Genomic DNA, 12,053 nt, shown 5'->3' with positions numbered 1-12,053 from the left:
GTGGTAGTGGATCCCAGTTCAAGCACTCACTTTGTTTTCACCACCCTCATCTTCATCATTCTTCATCACATCTCCATTACCTCCCATTAACCCCCCCCCCCTTCCTTTCCCTCCCTCCCTGCCTTCCCCCCGAAAATCCCTCCCCCCCCCCCTTTTTTTTTTCTTTTCCTCATTCATACGTCCCATCATCCTTCGCAACCCCAATCACCGGCTCCAACATCCTAGGCAACCACTCCTCCGCTCCCCCCTGAAACACCAAATCTTCTTCCTGTCTTCTTTTTCTTCCTCTTCCTTTTCCCCACATCATCCGCGGCTCTTCAATGTCGTCGTCCACTTCCACTCCCACTTCCATATTAACAGTCACCACGCTCGTCTTCCCCTTCGTCCTCGCCTTCTCTGCATATCCAGCAGCTGGATAAACGACGCTGCTGGTTCCTATGACCAGGACAATATCAATGGGACCTCCTTGGTCGATCCATGCGTCTATCTCGGCTAGCATGCCGGGATTTAAGGACTCGCCGAACCAGACGACGCCTGGTCGCAGTAGATTTTTGCATTGGGGGCAGTGGGGGAGGTGGGATTTGGGGATGCGGGGGAGGGGGGTGCTGGGGTCTAGGAGGGGGATGATGGGGTTGGATGGTTGGGAATGGGATGGGTTTGGGGGGTCATTGGACGGGGGGTTGATGGATGCTGATGCTGATGCGGGTGCTAGAGCAGGACAGAGAGGATCGAGAGTGTTGTTTTTGTCAATGTAGGTGCATTGTGAAGGGTAGGAAGAGCATTGGAGGGTGAAGAGGGAGCCGTGGAGGGTATGTAGTTGCTGCTGCTGATGGCCGGCGCGTGAGGAAAGGTTGTCGACGTTTTGAGTTAGGCAGAGGAAGTTGGGGTTTTTCTTGGCGAGGGCGGCGAGGGCGTGGTGGCCTGCGTTGGGGAGGGCTTGGAGGGCCATGTGGCGGCGCTGTTTGGGAGGAGGTTTGTTTAGTTGATTTAGGAGGGATTGGTGATACATGATTCGAGATGGGTCTAGGAAGTATGATGGAGGAGGAGGAAGAAGAAGAAGAAGAAGAAGAAGAAGAAGACTTACATAGGCGTAAAATAACCAGACTAGACCGGGATCCGAAGCAAATGCTTCTGGTGTAGCTAGGTCCGTAGCCTCGTAGTTCCTCCAGAGACCGCCGACACCGCGAAAGGTGGGGAGTCCCGAGGCGGCGGAGAGTCCGGCGCCGCAGATGGCAAGGATACGGTCGGCTTTGGCCAGTTTCTGGTGAAAGGCGGCGAGGTTGTTGATTCGTGAGGCCATGGTGATTTTGTAATGGAGTAGTTAATGCTCGATCAGGTTGCTGACAGAAAGACCCGAACGATGTCTACCCTGGGTTATTATAGAGGGACCTCGATGACCTTTGTGCAGTCAACAAGCGTGGTGGCATATGGAATGACGTTCACTGTCAGTAGTGCGGTGTTGATTTAAAGAATTTCTTTCTTCACTTCTTCTTTCTTTCGCCTGATCGCCAATGATGTGTGGTTTTCAGTTTCTCATGTTTCCCCGCACCAGATCATCACGCCCGCTCTTCGCTGACCCCGCTCTGCCTTTGACGCCGTTGATTCAGACGTCAGCGTGATCTCGTATGGAAAAACAGACATATTCCATACTGACAATGATAGTTGTTTTTCTAAACATGACTTCATCGACATTGTTGATCGGGCGAACTCCCGACAAGTGCGCCACAACGACGGGGTACCGGGGCGCGGGAGTGCGGGCTTGGCCGGATTAGTGGGGCCGAGGCCCGTCCCGAAAGGCCCGGTGGGGGTGGAGCAACTCCGCTTGGCTCCGGTCGGGGATTGTGCTTGTCGTCCAATGACTACATGTCTATCGTCGATGAGAATGAATTGCATAAATGGGCTTATAGCATCAGCAGTGTCTCGCGCCTCAGCTTCGAACTCCAACACCAGTCCAGATGCACGTCAACTTGGGTTGGGTACGGTCTGGCCGCCTCTGTGAAGTTAGAAGTACACTCGCTTTCACACTTTGAAATCCGATCAGAGAAAAAGAACTTGATCAGAAAAACAGCAGGATGTGTGTACCGTGATGTTTACCTCTGATTTATGCTGGAGGGGACTTTAGACACGTTAACTAGAATGAGAAGAGAATCGGGGCTCGGATAAGAAGCATTTTGTGCTTCCGTCCCTCCAGTATCGAAACATGGATGTAGTAACACATCCATCACATGGCCAAATACAGCAAAAAGTCAACTGTCGGTTTTCGAACCTCAATCTCAATCCCGCTTCTGAATCTCAGCTTCGATCAATCAATCAATCGATCAATGTCCAAATATCCCACATGCTGAATTCATAACTTCCTTCAGCTCCCTCTTTACCTTCCACAGCAATCAATACTTCTTGCCCAGGCCACAATAAAGCAAACAACGCCGCTTTGCCCAGTCTTTTCCGAGTGAACGTGTCTCAAATGACGACTACATATCACCTGCTGTGCAACCAACGGCATTGCTTATTCTTCCACGTTTCTTTCCCCTGCATCCACTCCCCTTCCCTTCTGTGTAGCTATCCTCCTTATGATCTCCTTGTTGAACCGGTGTCACCATCTCCTCCTACACTACAGCAATTTTGCTTTCTAGGCTTTCCAGGCAACCAAGTCTCTTCCCCGCATCCCAATTCCTGAATCCCCCTTTTTTTTTTTTTTTTTTTTTTTTTTTTTTTTTCGTGTTGGACGGGGACGGTTCCAAACCCGACCTGGGCCTGTCAAATGCACGCACAACAAGTTTCCCAATGCCGTCCGTCCGATTTTCGTTGTTATTTCATTAAGGAAAACAGGTCGGGGCGCTACAAAATATTCCACCAAGTCCAACCAAAGTTCCATACACACAGTACTTACGCGTAAGTACCGCAGTACCGCGGGCGTGTAAAGCTGAAGCTGAGGTGCCCGCTGCAAGGTCTGTCCTCGCTGTGTAACTGTACAAAAGTGAAACTACCCCTGCCAAGGCCTGGCCTCACTCGCTCGCTGCAGTCCATCCATCCATCCATCCCACTGTATCACACGCTGCACGGACATGCAAGGAACGCCCGGCCTTGGTTTTGGAAATTCACATCGTACGGTAGTGTGCCGGCACAAGCCACATTCACTCAACCCCCCCGCGGCAAGACGGAGCAAACCTGACGCCGGCGAACCACTAGCGCCGAGTTCCCGGTGTGTGCAAGTGCATGCCTGCGCATTCCATGGATTTGGATTTTGGCTTGGCAGGGCGAGGACGGACATGAGCAATTATTCCCCGCCCCTTCGCTGTCTCGTCTGTTCTTGGAACGTCGTCCGCCCGCCAACCGCCAACCGCCAACCGCCAACCGCCCGCCGAGGAGCCAGGAACCAGCCGAGGTATATGCATGCATGCATGCATTCATTTTCTCTCAAATTCTCAATTCCAATTTCCGGATCGACTCCATCCATCCTTTTACATATCCTTGGCTTCTCGCTTGCTTGCTTGCTTGCTTGCCTGCTTGCCTGCCTGCTGTCAAATGTCAAAAATGGATAATTTTTTCGTTTCGTCCGCCCGTCCGCCCTATGGGGATTGGGGGATTGGGGGGGAAGGCCGCCCCTGTCTGTCCTGTCTTCCTGGGATCGTTACACACTTTCATCATTTAGTGCTGGGAATGTCTCACAATAAAGAGTGGGAAAATCAGGGCAGGCAGCTACGTCACGATTGTAGAGAAGATTCCGTCACCATAGAGAGAAGAAACGGATTAGTGAAAGGTAAGTATTGGAACGCGATGGACGGTTAATCAAGGACTTTGGTAAATGGTTCGAGATTTGCCAAAAAGCGGAAAACACGGCCAGGTGAAAATGATGAAGGTGGTTTTTTTTGACCGATCAGTGTACATACATAGTGTACAAAGTGGATTGGGCCAAGGTCGCGTAGGGAACGAGCGGGGAGTAGCCAAGCAGGCAGGAATGGAGTCGCCAAACAGGCAGGACTGGAGTCGCCAATGAGCCAAGATGGTTGGTAAGTGTGACAGGATTACTTCAGAGTTCAGACTGGTTTTTATGATGTTGGTGTAGTGAAATGTGATGTTGGTGCAAGTGTGATTGGAGACGGATTGCAAGTTCATCGCAAAAGATTCCAGAACAAAGGAACGAGCAAGATCAGATCAGAGTCGTCAAGTGCAAATTCGAAAAAGGTAATAGTGTGTTCAAAAAAAGGTATATGGTATTCAACCAAAAAAAAAAAAATAACTCCCTCCATCAATATACATAAATCTTTATGTCCGAATCTAAACATATGTTCATCCCTACTGTTCATTGGTCTTTCCCTCCTTCCGTCTTTTTCCGCGAACCGAACCGAACCACCACGTCCATGTCGGCCGCCGGTACCTATCCACCAAACTGGTACCATGTACTATCCATGAACTCCTCGCATATTTGTTGGTTTAGTAAAGCAAAGATATCGCTTCGAGGCGGTGGTATATAAAAAAAGCCAAAACCAAAATTTGCCAACGTAATTAATGCGCTCTTTCTCTCATGACAAAACATGCCGGCCGAACCGAATGCGCGCTCTTCCTTCTCTCCATCTTCTTCTTCTTCCTGCTGCTGTAGAGGGTGCCAAACACAACCAACCGATGGAATTAAACTTGATTGTACATTTCAAAGCGCTCTCTGGACAACAACTTCAAGGGACCGCCACAGGCGCGCAAGAGATGTCGTCTGTCCAGTTCAAAAGGATCGTAGGTGTAAAAAAGAGAAGAGGTATAGATAGCTCGGTTGGAAGCAAGCAAGGATGGAAATTCAAGTAACCGCATCTCCTTTTGTTCGTCCCTCATTGAAAGTTTCTTCTTTCGTCATTGGCTTCAGGCAAGCAGTTTAAAGAAGCATGGCACCGGCGAAGAGGGCAGCGCCGAGAGAGGCAATGCTCATGGCAAGCTTGCCAGCACCGCCGGTGACGACGTTGCCGCTCTTGGTGGCCTCAGTGGCGTCGCTGGTGGAGCTGCTGCCGTTGTTGTTGTTGTTGAGGGTGCTGTCGATGGGGAGCGAGGAAGAGCCGGAGGTGGAGGAGGCGGAAGGGACGGCGCTCAGAGTGGTGGCAGTAGAAGAGCCAGACTTGGTGCCAACGTCCTCGGTAGTAGAGGTACCGGTGAGGACCTTGATGCTCTGCCAGGTGCCGCTCTTGTCGCCATACTGGTACTCGGTGGCGTCCTTGGCGCCGGTGGTACCGTCACCACCCATGAAGTCCTGAATCTTGATGCTCTGGTAGTAGCCCATGAAGGGACCCTCGTTGAAGTCGGTGATACCGCCGGCCCACTCAATGGTACCCTGGGCGGCGTCCTTGCGACCGGCAACCCAGGTGCCGAGCTTGATCTGCATGGGAGTCTGGGGGAAGCCGGCGCAGCCCTTGGCATCGGCGGCCTTGAGGGTGCGGACGACGGCGCCGTCGATGATCCAGTCGAGCTGGGTGGGGGTCCACTTGATGGTGTAGGTGTGGAACTCGTTCTGGGGGTTGGCGACGGTAGAAAAGCCACCGCGGTCGTAGGTCTCGGTGCAACCCTTGCTGAAGTAGTTGGTCTGAACCTGAGTGGTGTCGCTGCCGATCCACTCCCAATCAATCTCGTCGAGGTCGTCGGACTGAAGAACGAAGCTGGTGACGACACCCTTGCCGAAGGCGGCCCTCACGGTAACGTCGACCTGACCGAAGAAGATGTAGCGAGAGCTGGCAACGGTAGGAGCATCCGTCTCCTTCTTGATGGTGTAGACGGCGCCGAGCTTGTTGTCGTACTGGAGAGTAGTGCCGACCATGTTCTTGAAGAAGCTGTCGGCGCCCTTGGTGAAGTCGATGTTGATGATTTCCTTGCCGACGGCCTTGTCATTGGGGCAGGCTGGAAGCAGTCAAGTTAGCCACTGTTTTTCTCTGTTCTTCTTGATTTTTCATCTGGTGAAGCATACTCTTCTTGGTGGGATCGCAGTCAGTGTAGGTCTGAGCGGAAACGAGCGAGGCAAAAGCCAACGCGGTAAGAGTCTTGATTTGCATGATTACTGATTTGGAGGAGGTCAAAGGTTGTATTGAAAAGGTCGGTTGTTAGTGGGAGCAAAGGACTGTAGCTGAAGGCAAGACAAGCAAGATAGCGAGTGTGGTGTTCCGAACGAAGGACTGTAGATACTTCTAGCTGACCGGGAATGGCGAGGTAGAAGGGTCAAAAAAGAGGATGTGCGAAGGAGTGTGTTTTGAAGACTTTACGAAACAAGGGAAACGAAGGAAGAAGAGGGAGAAATGGAGTCGGGTTGGGGGTGGAGATGCCGTTCCCAGTCACGGTCGGTATCTCCTCCATGTCCATGTCCATGTCCATGTCCATGGATCCTTCGGTGCTCCTCTCGCTTGATCCGTTAACGTGATGGAGCCAAGCTCGTGGACGTCAGCATTAGCGGATGCGCACTGGACAACCGGTTTTACCACCTACTATTTCCGCCAGCCTTGGCCAACACCATTTACCCCGGAAACTGGAGAGAGAGCGTATAAGAATTGCAGAAGCCCTGATTACCTTTATGTTTTACATCAAGAACCAAGTTCCTTGGTGGAATTTTGGCCAAGTTTTGAAGCATCAAAATATGTGTGTAGAGGTACTGTAGTGTACTCGTGGCGCGCATAATTCTGACTACCAAGAGCGAGCCAACTGAACTGAACTGAACTGAACAAAGTGAGCTGCATGCAGTACGTACCTATGTCTAGTGGGTATGGTAGCGCCTGCCTTGCGGCCCCTTGACCCTTGCTCGCTCGCATCTCCTTTTTTGGGCAAAAAGTTAAATGAGTAACCCTTGCTTCTGGTGCTGCCGTTTGTCGTTCCTGCCGTAACAATTTTCTGTCCTGAAGCCAATGTCACCCTCCCGAAGCAAGCCAAGGCAACGTCTCAGGCCCGACCAAGCGTTTCCCAGGCGTTCCCAACCTAGGTAGCGGCAGCAGCGCCGCGCTCAGGGGAGAGCCAACATCACCAATCAGATGCCATGGCAAAGATCCTTGCTGGGGTCTGTTGGGCACGCTGCAGATTTGTGGCGCGGCGAGCTCATGTCAAAGTCATGGACCCCCTGGCCATTGGTCTCACATTCAGGGGGGCTTCGCCTGCTTGGCGTTCTGGCTAATATTTTGTACGGGAAGCATGATCCAACACGCCAACACCAACGAAGGAGCGGAAACGGTTCAAAGGCAATACAATACGAGATTCTCATGCCTCTACACTAGTGTCGACAGTGGATATTGACGGCACTATCCACTCGCGGAATCTCGGATCCATCCCTATCGTGAGATCCCAAGACTCCCAAGCAGGCAGCAACGACTAGGGAAGTCTTGGATTGCCATCTTGGCTTCGCAAAGTCTCCAAAGGAAAGGGTGCACAACGGCAACGCGGCGTGGTGTTGAGGAACGCTCAAGTTGGCGTTACCGATTAGCTGTCTCTGTGGCAGCGGTGGCAGCGGTGGGCGTCGGCAATTGTCCTATGAATTGCCTCTCCCTGAATCAGGTCTCGATGAACACAGCAGAAGCCTCGAAACGCCCCCGGCTGTCGATGCGGGTTTCACAAGCCGAGTGAGGTAACCTAGATAAAGGCATCGTGGGATATAGTCTATCTCCTGCGTACAAGATCGGCTTTAAATTGGCGCACCATCCAGCATCCGTTGAAAACGGTGAAACTGGAGCTAGACAGATCTCACCACGTCCACTACAGATAGTGTTTGTACACGTGTGGCATCTCAATCGAGAGGAAACAGATACCATCACTTGCGCCCTACGGAAATCCTATCGGGTTGCATAAGGCATCTTCCATGTCTCCGGTGTGTCAAGCACGGAGCACGCCCACCAACAGGAAAATCAGCAACTGAAATTGGTGAGGGCTTATCAACATGTGCACGAAAGGCGTCAGCGAATGCTTCAGTTCTTGCTTCCTCTGCGCTCAGGCGGCTGAGTTGGATCATGCATCTCCATACATATGCGCTGTCGCAATCCAATGCATATGATATGTATGTACCGGAATCACCACGCTACTTGGCACCTGTCTGCCAGTGAATGGGTGCTAGGGGTCTTTTAGGGGTCTTTCAGGGGTCGTGCTTGGTCCAGTCACGAGCGCTACAAGGCGAGAGCCGTGGTTGCTCTGGGAATCTCGAGAGGCCCAGACGCCCTAGGCGCCGATCACATCCCAAAGCTGAGAATGAAAGAACAACCTACCTAACTTGGTTGCCAATCAATCGGCGGTTTGGAAGAATTCAATGAGTGCCAAACTACGTAGCGAATGAAGGGAATGGAATCGGTTCTGGAAGAGCGAAAAAAAGAAAAAGAAAAAAAAAAGGGAAAGATGAAGCACTGTTGTTACTCACTTGAAGCGAAACCACAGGATTCATCGGCTTCGCTGTTGCGTCTCAAACACCAACCAAGAAGGAACGAGCGAATTCCGTCTTGGAAGAGCTCTTGACAGAGGCAATAGGTGAGTAGTGTAAACTCGTTCGTTGATCAAGTGGTCCATGACTGGATAAGGTCGGGTCGTCTGTAAATCCCGTCGCGGGGCGTGGCGGCGGATTTCCATGCATTCCACGATTGGTAGCGTGGACAATGCATGAGACCCACCACCTATATGAGTATGTATCTCGTTTGGGGCTGTCTGTTGCTCACCGCCGCTAACTCACTAACCTTTCCCCTCTCATGCTGGGCCATGAACTGTTACCGGGTCATTTCCGACAATGATCATCTTCGAACAGCATCATGGTGTTCTTCCAGGATTTGGCCGTCGTCCATCCTGCAAATCTTCCCCAGCAATGCTAACACGGATAGACACCTCAAAACCAAATACACCTTATTCTGACGTCTTTTTCGCATTTGATTTTCTTCATCACTTCCCGAACATCACGCTCCCCTCTGTTTGCGACAACGCCTCATGGCGCTCGGATATGGCGCTGCCCGCCCTGCCACCCTGTTCAAGCTATCCATGATCTAAAACAGACTTTACCTAATTCATGACTTTGTGACGCCCCGACTACCCAGTTGTTGGGCACCATGAACAAAGCGGTGATACTAGCAAGCAAGACAGCTGTGCCTATAACGGAAAAGCACCATTATTGCTGACTTGGAACATGTAACGTTTCCATTCCTGCCTACCTACTGGAGTTGTGACATTTCACGACTGATGGAAGGAAGTAGGAAACCATGATGATTCCCAAAGTGAATCTCATCCTCCCACGATTCCGTCGCAACTATCAAACCCACCAGCCCACCCGCCCATGCTATTTTAAGCCCTCCGCATCTTTAACCTCACCCAAGCGGGCCGGATAAATCGACTGTGTGCCCAGATATTTCGGCGGTGTGGAACCGGGCTGGCCAATGATACACCCATGTTCCCGCCCGCCAAATTCCCACCAAAACGATATGTGTGCAACATCCACACCAAAATTGCACAACGATTTACACAGACGAGGCTTTCTAATATACTGATTTACGTAAATATAGTAGAAATCGTTAAATTTATATTTATACTAGTATAATTACGGATTTCGTCTACTGGTATTAATACTACTAGTTTAATTAAAAGAACCAATACAACTATTGAAACTATTATTAACTAAATAGTAGTAGCTAATAAGGATTTAAATACAGCGGTTATAAGGGAGGGGGGGATATTATTAATTAGTGGGCGGGCTAGTAATATTATTATTATTAATACCTATAGTATATTAGTAATAGCGGTAGTTATTGTTAATTTGTAAATTCCCGTAGCTATACTTCTAATTGTACCTCTCTTTACTATAATTCTTTTAACTCTTAGAATTATATTTTTAATTTCTCTATTTCTAACCTCGTACTCTCGGCTACTATTTTAACCTCTTACTCTCTTTAATTTGCTAATACCGTTTTAATTAACTTCTTTTTCTTAGGAGGAAGCTATATTAAAGCCTTAGGGGGGGTATTATAAAATAGATTATATTTAATGCTACCCGAGGAAGGGAGGGGAGGGAGAGCGGGTATAGTAGGTATAGGCTAGGTACTATTACGAGCCTTCTAGTAGTTAGTAACTACGGGGAGGGGGTCTTTCTCCCTATATAGTACTAGCTATTTAATAAATAAAAGCGTATTTAATTTGAGTAACTAATATTTATTAATTATACTTTAAGGTATAGTATTATTTAATTGTATAATATTAAATATCCTATATTAATAAGGTAAACTGTACTACCTTATAAAGTAGGTAGAATATTTTGCTTTTAATCCCTCTAAATTAGATTGTGGCCGTTTAAGGTTGTTATTAGCTAATTAAATTTACTATTAGAATAATTTAAAGTAAGCGAAGCTAGTAATAAACTTTAAGTCTGTTAGAGTAATATATTTGAATTTCGCTACGTTTTTTGAGATTTAATATATATATTTAATTATAAAATTCTCTTTCAACCGCTTAAAGGTTTTAGTAATAGTATTTAGTAATTAATTGAAATTAATATAATAATTCTTAAATAGTACTTTTAAAACGCTATAGGTACCTTTAATACGGGAGGTTACTTATATATTAAAATTATAGTATAATTTAATAACAAAATAAATAAATTTATACTTTAATGGGAGGTAAATATATAGAAGGTAGTTAGTTATAGTTATAAAAAAAGGAATTAATAATTATATAAATAATAATAAATAGGTGTAATAATTGTACTTTTTTACTTAGGGAACTCCCTTAATAATACCCGCTAATATTAGTAGAACCCCTCTTTTATATTAAAATATACTACTACCCTCTATATAGTTAAGATCCTATCCGTATTATCGATTTATTTATAGTTTGAACTATAGGGGGTACAACTATTAATAAGTTGAATAAAAGGATTTTTAGTCCCTAACTCGAAGTAGTAATTCCAATTATTTCTATTTAATAATTAGGCGGTAATTTAGCGAGTAATAGAATCTTTGTTAGCGGGGTTAATATTTATATAATAGTAATCCTTATAGAGATAATTCTTGTTACTATTATAATTATTTAATACTATACCTTTAAAATTACCCTCCTACTTCTTTTTAATATTAAAAGTAACGTTCTTTATTACGTACTAGAGATAAATTTAATATTAGGTTATAGGGAAGATTGTTTGGTAAGTTCTTTTATACGCTTTATTGTAATTAGTAATAATAATTAGAGGCTAGGGGATATTATACTTTAAGAATATAGTATCGATTTACTAAAATACCTATATAAAGTATATTTCCTTCTTACTATTCAATAAATAATAACCGATATTAAAAATTATATATATAGTTATTATTCTATATATTTAAAGGAGAGGTATATTGAATTTATTAACTTTATATATATAATCCAAATTTATAACTTTAAGATTCTTCCTTAATTAATTAATATACTATAGATAAATCTAAAAAATTCTCTTAATTAAACCAAACTCCTCGCTATTATAATAATAAACTTTATAATAAATCCCCTTTATTAATTATAACCGGTCGAGAAATTATTGGGTTAGTATAAGGGTACCGGCTTATTTCGTTCTATTAATTGTTAATACGTTAAATATATTGTATTACGTAATAGTAATATTAGGGAATTTGTTATAGATAGTAGATGTAATATTTAATAAGGAAATTTTTAATTACTTGGCTAACCGAAGGATATTAGTAGTTACCTCCTCTATACGGTATTAGTAACGATTAATAGCGAAATAATTAATGCTATTAGGGTCGAAGGGATAGTTATAATCTCCCTTTATAAGGGTAAACTACTATACCCTAATTTTAGTACTAAATATTAATTTTCCCTACTATTCGCAATTTCTTTTTATATTCGCTACTAATAGTCTTTAAAGTAGGATATCTTCTTTATACTTCTTACCGCGCTTTTTCGCTATAATATATTCAATATTGTACCAGCTAACGAAGCGAATAGTCCCCTCTCATTAGTAATTATTAGTATAATATTTAGAAATATTAAACCCGAATTCTCTAATAACGTTATTAATATCTTTAATAGTAGTATTAATATTAGTTTATTAATAAAAAGAAAGCGCGATAAGGGCGGGCTCCCCCTTA

At 45.9% G+C, this 12,053-nt stretch overlaps 2 protein-coding genes across 2 annotated transcripts; both read right to left on the bottom strand.

Annotated features, from left to right (window-relative positions):
- Nucleotides 1–166: 166 nt before the first annotated feature.
- Nucleotides 167–2,094, bottom strand: nst-6 (NAD sirtuin-6). Its single transcript, XM_011396679.1, has 3 exons — nt 1,655–2,094; nt 1,085–1,587; nt 167–958 (listed from the first exon to the last, which is right to left on the bottom strand). The coding sequence occupies exons 2-3, from the start codon at nt 1,298–1,300 to the stop codon at nt 170–172; spliced, it is 1,005 nt and encodes a 334-aa protein (XP_011394981.1). The 5' UTR covers nt 1,301–1,587; nt 1,655–2,094; the 3' UTR covers nt 167–169.
- A 1,971-nt stretch (nt 2,095–4,065) lies between these two features.
- On the bottom strand, nt 4,066–6,473 carry NCU05974 (cell wall glucanosyltransferase Mwg1). The gene is made up of 2 exons (XM_953534.2): nt 5,942–6,473; nt 4,066–5,874 (listed from the first exon to the last, which is right to left on the bottom strand). Exons 1-2 carry the CDS (start codon nt 6,024–6,026, stop codon nt 4,865–4,867), a joined length of 1,095 nt encoding a protein of 364 aa, XP_958627.1. The 5' UTR covers nt 6,027–6,473; the 3' UTR covers nt 4,066–4,864.
- Between the last annotated feature and the right edge of the window lie 5,580 nt (nt 6,474–12,053).

This window comes from Neurospora crassa, linkage group VI, assembly GCF_000182925.2.
Source record: "Neurospora crassa OR74A linkage group VI, whole genome shotgun sequence".
NCBI lineage: Eukaryota > Fungi > Ascomycota > Sordariomycetes > Sordariales > Sordariaceae > Neurospora > Neurospora crassa.
The sequence above is the reverse complement of the archived record's forward strand: the minus strand, read 5'-3'. Positions and strand labels throughout refer to the sequence as shown.

Excerpts from the sequence above, each read along its gene's own strand:
- nst-6 (XM_011396679.1), bottom strand. The coding sequence starts at position 1,300 with ATGGCCTCACGAATCAACAACCTCGCCGCCTTTCACCAGAAACTGGCC. Across the intron at positions 959-1,084 it reads TCTGGTTATTTTACGCCTAT|CGCCGCCACATGGCCCTCCA; the intron begins GTAAGTCTTCTT and ends CCTCCCAAACAG.
- NCU05974 (XM_953534.2), bottom strand. The coding sequence starts at position 6,026 with ATGCAAATCAAGACTCTTACCGCGTTGGCTTTTGCCTCGCTCGTTTCC. Across the intron at positions 5,875-5,941 it reads CTGCGATCCCACCAAGAAGA|CCTGCCCCAATGACAAGGCC; the intron begins GTATGCTTCACC and ends GACTGCTTCCAG.